The sequence below is a fragment of the Tursiops truncatus genome, chromosome 8 (assembly GCF_011762595.2).
Source record: "Tursiops truncatus isolate mTurTru1 chromosome 8, mTurTru1.mat.Y, whole genome shotgun sequence".
Taxonomy (NCBI): Eukaryota; Metazoa; Chordata; class Mammalia; order Artiodactyla; family Delphinidae; genus Tursiops; species Tursiops truncatus.
This window is the reverse complement of record NC_047041.1, coordinates 57,129,657-57,140,305: the sequence shown is the minus strand read 5'-3', so window position 1 is coordinate 57,140,305 and position 10,649 is coordinate 57,129,657. Positions and strand designations below refer to the sequence as shown.

The following is a 10,649-nucleotide window of genomic DNA, read 5'->3' as shown; positions in this document are numbered from 1 at the left end:
TGAGAGCCATTTATGAGATTGTTGTTATTACCTCAGTGTGGCCTTCAGTGCTACTTTGTGTCAGGTATTTTATAGGCATTAAGGGTTGAGGAGTTACTGAGGCCTCCTGGTATGCTGTCCAGTGGTTCCTCCCACCTTTCCCAGCCCCTCATTGTCTCAAGGTCATGCCTAGAACCGTGATGAAGTCTGGTGGCCTCATGTCCATGCCAGTGTCTGAAACACAAGGCTGGTGAATGAGCCAGCTGACAATGCCTAAGGCAACAAATTGCCCCTCAGTTTCCTCTGGTGCAAAACAAATCCTGCCTCAGAGGATTAATGTGAGAATTAAGGTGCATTAAGTACACTGACCGGGTCCTCCACTTATGCCGACTCCCTGCCACCTTCACCCTGGCTTGACTCCTGCACCCAACCCTGTCCCTCTTGGGGACTATGAGACCTCAGCTCAAAAGTAAGGTGAGGTTGTAAATCAACTATACTTCAATAAAAATAAAAAGTAAGGTGAGGAGTCCTGGACCCTCTTTCCTTCTCTACAACCCTAATATCCTGGACCCCTTGCCCAAGCACTGAAGGGCCCAGCCTCCTGCTCTGACCAGTGGGGAAGGCACAGTAGCACCAGCTGACTTAAACAGGAAGGTCACGTTCTCTGGGCTTGGCTCCACAGCTGCCCAACAGGATTCCTGAAGGACCCCAGCCCCTAGGGGAAACGTGCACAGGGGGAGGGCGGAATCTGAGTCCTAGTCCCAGTTCAGCGGCTGATTTCCTATGTGTCCTTGCCTGCATGACCTGTCTCAGCCTTCAGCTTCTTCAGACATCTATAAAACGGGCCTGGATGGCTTAATTCTAAGGGCCCAGCCCTTCAGGAGATGCCTTGGGATTCTGGAACCTCACAGAGTCCCCTAACCCTTGAAACAGAAGTAGCCCTGCCCACCTGCTTTCCTGACTGGAGACAGATGGTAGGAAGAGGGACAGGGAGGCTGACACCCCTGGTTTGTCACCACCTCCCTGGGATCTCTAGCCTGGGGTGAGGGTGAGACTCTAAATGGAAAGACTCCGGCTGAGGCTGGGTGTCTGCTCTACAGCCTGTCCCACCCAATGCAGTTATACCGCCTCCTAAGGGTATGACTGTGGAGGATGGGAAGCAACCTGACTTGTCCTCACTAAGCCTGGGACTTGGGGGAGGTGGATTTCCCATTTGTAAAATGGAATAAAATAAGCCTACAGCATCTAAGGTTCCTAAGTTCCTCTAAATCTTCCAAGCAGCACAGGAGAAGCAGGGCAAACAGGAACACTCATTTTGCAGATTAACAGGCCCGGGGCCAGCTGGGGGGGTTGGAAAGGCAGGTACTGGAGTACCAGACACTGGTGAGTGAAAGCTCAAGTGGTGTGGCGAGAGAGCAAGGCCACTGCTAACTCCAGGCCGCTCCTTTACTTGCCACCCCAGCCCTGGCCTGGTCTGGAAAGAGAAGCAGACCGGATGACCTCCACCCAGATTGCTGGAGGAAGATGGGTCACACCCCCCTTTCCAAGTCAGGTGGCTCCTCCCCTGCCTACCAGGTGCCAAAAGGGCCCATTAGACCAAGACCTCTGGTAACAGAGAGGGAGGAGACGCCAAGGTTGAGCTTGTTTTATGGGTGACGTGCTAGTCGGGCTCAGGGGCAGGAGGCAGGACGAAGAGTCAGGCTGAACTTCTCAAGGGACTGAGGGCTTGAGATGCTGGCTTGTCCAGGCTTCCCACAGTGTCAGCTGGGGTCAACTCTATCAGGACTGTGAGAGGCAACGGGGAGCTGAGGGGTGAAAATGTGGGGAGAGGGAAGGGAGGTGGTGGGAAAGGGAGCAGAGGGAAGGGGTGGGGAGAGAGGGAAGGGAATGAGGGGAGGAGGAAAAGGGAAGCAGGTCCAGGCTGCAGCCAAAGCCAGAGGTGATCAGCAGGGGAGGCTCAAAAGGGAGCATCCCGGGAAGCACAGGCAGCCACGAGGGCCCGTTTTAGCTGTTCATAGGTGACGAACATCACCACGTTCCAGGAACCCAATCGGAGAAAGGAGGGCATGAACCTAGAGGGGAGAAAACACACGTCATCTCTTTCACCCTGCTGGGCCCTGGCAGCCAATCCAACCCAGATGCTCTGTCCCAAAGGAAGCTGGGAGGGCCCAGGGAATGGAGCTGTGGCCTGTGAGCAAGAGTCCCCTGTGAGTCTCCATTTTAACACCCACAAAGTAGGCATGATAGCAACTCTGATAGGAAGGAGTTAAGAGCACGAGAATGCCAGGACCAGGATCAGAAATAGTTTGACACGTGGTTGCCACAGCAACCACTCAGTTCTGGGTGGTTCTCTCCCACCTGTGTGATAGGTACAGGTGGCCAGGAGGCCTAGAATTGGGTGGGGTGGATCAGAGGCTCACCCTTTGTAGAAGGCTTGGGGACCCTCCTTCTGGAGCATGGTGAGGGCGCAGTGGCCAGCACTGCGGTACTGGCATAGGGCAGAGTTCATGTATCTCGTCTTGACCACGTCGACAGGGGAGGAGATGATGGTGGTGCAGAAGCCTGCCCCGAAAGCGGAAGTGAAGTGGCAAGGGAGGTCATCTGCCAAGGAGGAGGAGCAGGGGAAGCAGTCAGGACTCCTCACCCCATAATTCCAGAAGGAAAGAGATGATTTAAGTAGCTAAGGTCTCGTGGTTTTAGAGACACAGAGACTGCAGCTGGGACCTCTCCCAGTGTCTCTGAGAGTCACTTTGCCAATCTAGCCTCAGCGCCTCAACGTGCAGAGTGGAAACTTCACCCCAGTTGGCTTCAGTTCAGTGAAAGAGAAACTCACTCCATAAGCAAAGGGGAAATGGGATGAAAAGATGTGGTCTCCAGGCAGACCCACACTGGCTCCTGGTTTGGGGGAAGGTGAGACCCAGCAACATCTACCCTAACTCACCTGTCATTAGGTTGGCCTTCAGGAGAGTGTCCTTGATGAGGTCGTAGGTCACCAGCTCAGCACAGTTGACAACAGCATTACGAGCGACATTGGGAGAGGTCCCTGCAGAAAGAAATGGTGCCTATGTGAGACCAAGGAATAGGGGAAGAGGAGGATGCAGAAGGGAAAACACCTGGTACACACCTTTCCAGAGTCCCCGAAACCCTTCCTCTCGGGCAATGGTCTTGTAGGCCTCAATGGTGCTTTGATACCTCCGGCCACCTCCAGCCTGGGCGTGCGCCTGGAATCGGACCTTTACCACATCCGTTGGCTGGGCCACGGCCACAGCCAAGGCACCTGTGGTGCTGCCTGCCAGGAGGTGGCTCCCGATGCCGGCATCTGTGGGAGAACCATGGGGGTCAGTGGCCAGCTGGGTTTACATTCATTTCCCACCTCTCCTCACCAAAACCACGTCACTGTCATTTCCTGTCTTCACTGTAACCTTTCGGTAATAAGACACAGACTAGCCCTGCTCTAAGAACTTTTTGCATCATACAGTCTATCACTGGGAGTGTCTACTACGTGCTGGGCACTGGGACAGAGCGAGGAGCAGGACAAAATGAGACGTAATGCTTTCTTTCATGAAGCATTTTCATTCACTTCATTTTACCTACTCAGCAGCCCCGAGAAATCAGAACCTTTTTTTTTTTTTTTTGGCAGCGCTGTGTGGCTTCTGGGATCTTAGTTCCCGACCAGGGATCAAACCTGGGCCCTGGCAGTGAAAGTCCTAACCACTGGACTGCCAGGGAATTCCCAAGTATCATTTCCATTTGACAAATATGAAAGGCTCCGAGAGAAGTGGCTTTTCTCAAGGACTGGGATTCATAGGACTTGGGTTCTCATCCCTGATCTACTTCTCCCTGCCGTGTGATCTTGGGAAAAGTCAACCTTTTGACCTGGGTTCTCATTTTCCTCACGTGTAAAATGGAGGGTGGGCATGGCATGCTGAGAAGGTGGAATGGAAGCGTGCTGGCCTTGGAGGCACAAGTCCTCAGTGTGTTTTCTTTCTGGCTCCCCATTATGTGCCCTTGGCCAAGTCCCTCCTGCCCGAGCAAGCCTCAGCCTCTTCCTCTGTAACACGGGGATGATACCACCTGCTCCCGAGGTGGTTGTGAGGACTGTTATGAGACGATGCCCTACTTGGAGCCTGGCACAGCCCAGGTGTTCAGGAATCATTAGAAGAATCAGGGACCCTTCTAGTTCTCAGTTCCTCTGATCTGAAATTCCTCCTAGAGGTCTTGGGGCCTAAAGGAACTGTGCAGCTAAAAGAACGAGGATCAACCATCACTGAGAAGAGGCCAAGAGGCCTGTGGCCCAGCTCCACACTCACGCTCAGAGCCCTTGGTGTAGAACTGCTTGACAGAGTCGTAGAGGCCGATGCGGATGGAGGCAAAGCTCATCTGGCGCTGCAGGCCGGCGACCAGCCCTTTGTAGAGGCTGCGGGGGCCCTCGGTGCGCACCATGGTCAGGATGGTGCCCAGCACCCCGCGGTACTGGGCACTGGCCGCAGCCTGCACTGGCCCCTGCCTTTCTCCTTGGATCTGCAAGGCCAAGGCAGGTGGTTGCCCTCCCCATCTCCTTCCATCCCTATGCTCTAAAATTTACAGCGCCGAAAAACCCCGCTGGCCCTTGAGGAGTCTGTGTCTTGGAGAGGGAGCAGACTAGCCACCATCAGAACCCCAGGCTTCATCTCCTCACCTGCAGCCGGACTTTAGCAGTATCCAGGGGAAAGGTGATGAGATCTGCAATGCAGGCAGCTGTGCCAGCCCCCAGGAACTTCACAGTGGCAGTAGGGGGCACATCTGTGGCCTTGAACCCAACCATAATGCCAATTCCTGCTACCTCCCAGGAGATGAAGAAAAAAGAAGGGGGCACCTTCAATCAGCAACAAGACGAGACAGAGGAACTCTGCTGGAATCTAAGCCAAGGAGAGAGAAGGTCCATCAGAAGCTGAAGCTCCAGACCCCCCCTTCTCACTACCCCACCCCACTTTCCCTGATAGCACCACCTCCCTAAGCAAGGACCCAGAGCTGCCCCTGGAGGGCAAATAGGAGTGAGCTCCACAGGCACTCAAGCAGGGGCTGGAGAAGCAATTCATTCCTGAGAAGTCCTCCCTTTCGCCACAGGGAGTGTCTGGATCACAGCTATCCTAGTGCTACCTCACAGGCACTGGCCCAGCCCTGTGTCTGCTGGGTGCAGAAATTTCACTGAAGCCCACATTCCTGATGCTGCAGATCTGTTTAAAGGGCAGACAGAAGTGGGGAAAAGGTTTCAGCTAGACCAAGACCTGACAGGCACAAACCCACAGGCTTATGCCCTGGATGTCTTAAGCAGGAGAGGTTCCTATGGGTCTTGAACTAAGTCTAGAAGAAAAGGAGTGAACAAGACCTATTCAGCTCCTTCAATTCAGTCTAATTCTCTTCCCCACCAGCCCGCACACAGCTTGGGCTCTCTAGAGGCACTCTTTCAAGGAGTCTGCTTTGCTGGGCACTGGCTCACTGAGGCGCAGGAGACAATATCTACCCTAGAGGGGGGCTTATTGTCTGGCATGGGATGGACAGGTGATTCAAGCTGCATTTGGGGCTTGCAGAACATAGTCTCAAAGTGCAAAGGAGGGAACATCCAACTTCACTGGGAGAGAAGAAAGGGTGGGTAATCAGAAGACTTAGAAAAGGTAGCATTTAGCTGGGCCTTGAAGGATACTGAGCAATTCTCAGGGCTGAGAGTAAGTGCATAAGGTGCTCTACCCACCCCCACCCCCACCCCGGGGGGTGGGAAAACTATTCCCTCTCTGGCCAGTTTCCTCTCCTCCTATAACATAGAGGGATCCACATCTTCATGAGAGGTGGGGATGCGGAAGTGCAGGTCAGAACTATAGTGACAAAGGAAACCAAAACCTCCATTTTGTTCTCAGAATTGCAACAACACCTTCCTCCCCTGCCTTGGGAGGAAGTGAGCCCAGCACCCCAGTGGAGGATGGTGACCTGCTTCTCTCCCCTGAGTTTCTTTCTTTCACTACATAGGAGTGGCTGCTCTGAGCCTCACCTAATGGGCTGCCCCCATTGCTGGGGCCGGGAGGAAAGCGCTGGCCAGCAGAGGAATGACGTGGTGGCAGTCAGTCGTGAACACACAGACCCATGGAAACAAGATGCTCACCAGGCTTCTTCCTCCTGGGCTTCTCATCCCAGGTGGCTGGGCCAACAGGGAAGTCTAAAGGCGACTCACCACTCAGTTCCTGGCCTTATTCATGCTTCCCTGGAGCCTGGCCCACATGAGGCTCAGTGAAGACTGGCACTCAAGCAGCAGAAGGGGTTGGTGAAGGTGTTCCAGAACCCCCAGCGTCCCTGCCCTGACATCCTCGTTCCCCAGGAAGTGCCCCACACCTTTCCTCCCCACTCTGCCTGGCACATTCTACTAGCTCACTTACTTGTCAGTGCAGCCCTGTGAGGTGGCTGCCCTTACTTCCATGTTTCAGAACAGGGAACTTAGTAAGCGTCCTGTCTGCAGGCTCCAAAGCTTATGCTATTTGCTTTGCACTGTGCCCAGCTCATTTCTTTCCTGCTGTTTTCTCAGCCCCGGGCCTTTCACGAGGAGGTCCAACACCGAAGCTCTCTCATGACAATGTGACAGTTCTGAGAAGGTTCAGGCAAACGGCATTCCCTTCTCTGGGCATCAGAGACATGATGACATGAGTCAATCATGTCCTGACCTTGATCTGGGTTGCAACGTGTTGTGAGGGCCAGAGAAGAATAAGGCCCAGGCCCTGCCCACCTCAGAGACAAGTGCAAAGGCTAAGTTGCCATTTTGAATGTTGCCTTGGGGTTGCCATAAGTCAGGTCCTTCAGAGGCATGGGTATGAAGGCAAAGGTCTCCGTGCTAAAGACCATACTAAGAAGATTAAACTCAGGCCTAACGAGAAAGAGTTAATAATATATTACAATCCCCAGCAAATAACCAGTTTCACCTGATTACCAACTGCAATCTTAAGGATAGTCAAAAGTTTGAGTCAACAATATGTAGTTAGAACAACAGGGTCCTGTCCTAACTCTGCTGCTGACTCCTAGGGTGACCTGGGGCTAATCACTGTCCCACCTGGGCCTCAATATCCTCCTTTGTAAAATGGGGATTACCATCCTTGGATTGTCAGGTCAGCTTAAGGGCTCTGGCCCTTAAGTGCTTTGTGAACGCTAAGAGTGACTTTACTGGGACGGTGGTGCTAGTTATTTGTATTAATGTCCTGCTAAACCTGCCCCCAGACCACAGGGCTGAGGCAGTAGAAGACCCCTCCCTTAGAATGGACTCTTTCTTACCTGGCTCTGTTAGATCTCACGCTGAGGCCTTCAAGATCAAGCTTCTCTAAAGGCATCCCATTCTTCAAAGCTGCCAGTGGCTATCATGGCCTGATCCCTTTGGTTTTCCATAGAAAATGGCTGGGAGATGAAACACCTAATGGTCATACTATGTGTCCTGCAGGTGAGGGCAAAGGAGGAGAGTTTAGAAAGGGAAATGGACCTTAAAGGACCACACCCCAGCAAGGAAAGGGCCATCTGTTCAAGGCACATAAGCCCACTCAATCCTTATCAGGGGGGTGTGAGGGTAGGGCACAGGGTCCGTTTCCCACAGGGCAGCTGGGGACTAATTAAGTGCACACACTGGAGGAGGGGGACACACTGGAGGAGAGGATGAACCCAGGAGTCCTCCCTCCCCCGTCTGCTCTCTTAGTATCACACATTGCTCTGTTGCAGATTTCTCCTTTAGTGGAACTCAGTATTCTGGAGAAGCGTCCCGCAACACAGCAGACTCTGGTGAGCAGGAGTGGGGCGGTGGTGGGGGAGTCATGATGGGTCAGAGACTCGCTGAGTCAACTAGGAACCAGAGCGGGGCTGCGAGGAGGTTAGAGGGGCTGGAGCGGGCCCTGCTGAGGCTGCATCAAGGAGCTCAAAGCCTCCTGCCAGCAGAAAGAGCCCCAGGAATGGCCTGGGGCCGCCTGGAGTGGCAGAGGTCATTCTGGTCTTCGGTGAAGGTCCCCCACCCCGGCCGAGGAGAGGAAGTGGAAGGGTGAAGGCTTATATTACAGCCATTTGAACGCGAGAGGTAAAGAGCAAAAGCAAGACATGAAAAGAGTGAAAGAAGAGAGATAAAGAAAAACAACAAAAGGTAAAATACAAAATAGGGTGGGAGGTGAGGAGTGAAATTAAAGGTGGCGCGCGGGTCCCTTCCGCCGGGGTAGCGGGAGTAGGGCAGATATAGCGGGCGCAGGGCTGGGGCGGGCCGGGGCCGGGCTCACCGGGCCGCAGGGAGAACAATCAAGTACTGGCAGATATGTCAGTCGGCGGGCGGAGCGCGCATCCACGGAGAGCAGACTGTACTCGACCCAAAGGCGCGGCCGGCCGGGTTTGCAGAGAGGCAGGCAGAGGGTGCGGCGCGACTTCGATCTATGGGGAGCGGCCGGCTGGGCGGGGGCGGGACCTGCGGTCTCCGAGGGCTGGGAGGCGGCCCTTTAGTTGCAGCATTTCCGCAGAGACCGCCACGCCCAGGGTTTTCTCCGCGCCTTTCTCCACTTCCATTTTCGGGAGCCGATCCCAGCATCTGCCCCTTCGTTTCCCCATAGGGTTACCCCTCGCCGCGCCAACTTCATCGTAAAGATGGCAAGACTGACTCCCGGAAAGCAGCAGAGGCTGCCCAGGGTCGTACACGCCTCTGGCCCCTAGCCAGGGCTTTTTTTTTTTTTAACGTATTTATTTATTTATTTATGGCTGTGTTGGGTCTTCGTTTCTGTGCATGGGCTTTCTCTAGTTGTGGCAAGCGGGGGTCACTCTTCATCGTGGTGCGCAAGCCTCTCACTATCGCGGCCTCTGTTGTTGCGGAGCACAGGCTCCAGATGCGAAGGCTCAGTAATTGTGGCTCACGGGTACAGTTGCTCCGCGGCATGTGGGATCTCCCCAGACCAGGGCTCGAACCCGTGTCCCTTGCATTGGCAGGCAGATTCTCAACCACTGCGCCACCAGGGAAGCCCAGGGCTCCTTTTAACAGCGCCCAGAGGCTCGGGTAGAAGAGCACTCTCTCCTTTCAGGGACGCAGTCCGCTGGTACCAACTCAGCCGCCCGTGATTCCGCAGACCGCCCGCTCTCCCCAGGTGCCAGCGCGGGACCCCGCGGGGCGGGGCCTCCCTACCGGCCTCGCTGGTGATTGGTTAAGGGAGCCGTGGGGCCAGAGGAAGGAGCCAATCTGGGCTGCAGCAGCAGGTGGCCGATCACCGCCAACAGCCGTTGGGTGCGGCTGGGTTTCCCGCTGCCTCCGGGTCCTGTCCTGGGCTCCTCGGGGACTTCAGGACGGGGAGGGGTCACGGAGCGTGACGCTCCGCCCCCACTTACAGAAGAGCCAATGGTCAGGAGCCCCTCGAGTGAGAAGGCCGAACAGGGCGTGGACCTGCTGCGTGTCTAGGCCCCGGCATGAGAAAGGGATGGTAGGTGAACCGGGACTGGGTCGCCCTCAGGTTGTTGGTGGTCTTATGGGGGTGACAGACACGTAAACAACCGGTAATTGTGTCCTGTGGCCGGACAAACACGTGCACGTGGAGTGTAGAAGCAGATAGTCTGTGTTCGCCCTTGGACTCTATGTCCCTACTTTTGTGTACCTTCTGACTCCCTCTACCTCTTTTCAGTCTTGTCGGCTGTCTGGGACTGTTGTAAGAATTCGTGGAGGTCGTGGAAGCCATATCGTTGACTACATTGTAAGCTCTTCTAGAGCAGGAAGCTATTTCCTATATTTTTAGTATCACAACCCTCTAAGACCGGCTTCAGATGTGGACAGGGACCGTTGCCTGCCATTCTGGTAAACAAAGAATGTTGCCCACCATTCCAGGTCCATAAGGATCTGGCCATTAGTCACGGCAGCCTTCCACCCACGTGAGCCCTGAAAGGAATTCAGGATGGAGAAAAACAGGAAGTATTCTGTGCTTTGGATTCTATTGTCCCTAGATAGTTAAGTTGCATACCTAAGGAATAATTTAAATGAACCCAGATTCTTGCATCTTCCCATATACAGAAAAGCACTAAAATCATTAATTTGAATGTCTGTTCTTTGTGATTGACAGTAATCTTTTGATGTTCAACTACATTTTTTTTTCCAGCAAAAAACTCCTATTTATCCTGGCTTCTCTCTTACCTCTTCTGAGCAGTTCCTCAAAGCTATCTGAGAGGCCGTCTCCTGGGTTATTGTCTTCAGTAAGATCCCCAAATAAAACTTAACTCGCTACTTTTAGGTCGTGTGTTTTTCTTCAGTTGACATATAGTAGAGGCTCAATGCATGCTGTTTGGGCTGCTGTTGAAAGTGCCCTTGGGAAGTGTAATGGGAGGATCTGGGAAGACGAACATTTAGTGAGTGCAGTTACTACGTTCAGGTTCAGTGTGGATACTTCACATAACCCTGTGAGGCTGGTATTAACCTCTGACCTACAGATGCGTGCCAAAGAGGTTAAATCATCTGCCTAATGTAACACGGTTAGGAATGGTGTGCCATGACTTAAGCCCTGGTTAATCAGCTCAGTGTGTGTATTTTTTGTCCACAAGCAGAAGGAATTGTCAGCCAGGAGACTATAGCTGGAATGGGACTGGATAATTATAGCAGAAAAGAAAAAAACACACTGAGCATATGATCCTGGCAGAAACAAAGTGGAAACTGAGAAATC

General features: G+C 53.5%; 1 protein-coding gene across 1 annotated transcript; it reads right to left on the bottom strand.

Annotated features, from left to right (window-relative positions):
* Positions 1-1,609: 1,609 nt before the first annotated feature.
* Positions 1,610-8,422, bottom strand: UCP2 (uncoupling protein 2). Its single transcript, XM_004310948.4, has 8 exons — positions 8,247-8,422; positions 7,270-7,426; positions 4,658-4,877; positions 4,290-4,500; positions 3,104-3,298; positions 2,921-3,022; positions 2,400-2,580; positions 1,610-2,051 (listed from the first exon to the last, which is right to left on the bottom strand). The coding sequence occupies exons 3-8, from the start codon at positions 4,781-4,783 to the stop codon at positions 1,937-1,939; spliced, it is 930 nt and encodes a 309-aa protein (XP_004310996.1). The 5' UTR covers positions 4,784-4,877; positions 7,270-7,426; positions 8,247-8,422; the 3' UTR covers positions 1,610-1,936.
* Between the last annotated feature and the right edge of the window lie 2,227 nt (positions 8,423-10,649).

Coding starts and splice junctions, on each gene's coding strand:
- UCP2 (XM_004310948.4), bottom strand. CDS start 4,783: ATGGTTGGGTTCAAGGCCACAGATGTGCCCCCTACTGCCACTGTGAAG. Junction 3,299..4,289: donor CTACACCAAGGGCTCTGAGC/GTGAGTGTGGAG, acceptor GTTCTCCCACAG/ATGCCGGCATCGGGAGCCAC. Junction 2,052..2,399: donor CCCCAAGCCTTCTACAAAGG/GTGAGCCTCTGA, acceptor TCTCCCCTCTAG/GTTCATGCCCTCCTTTCTCC.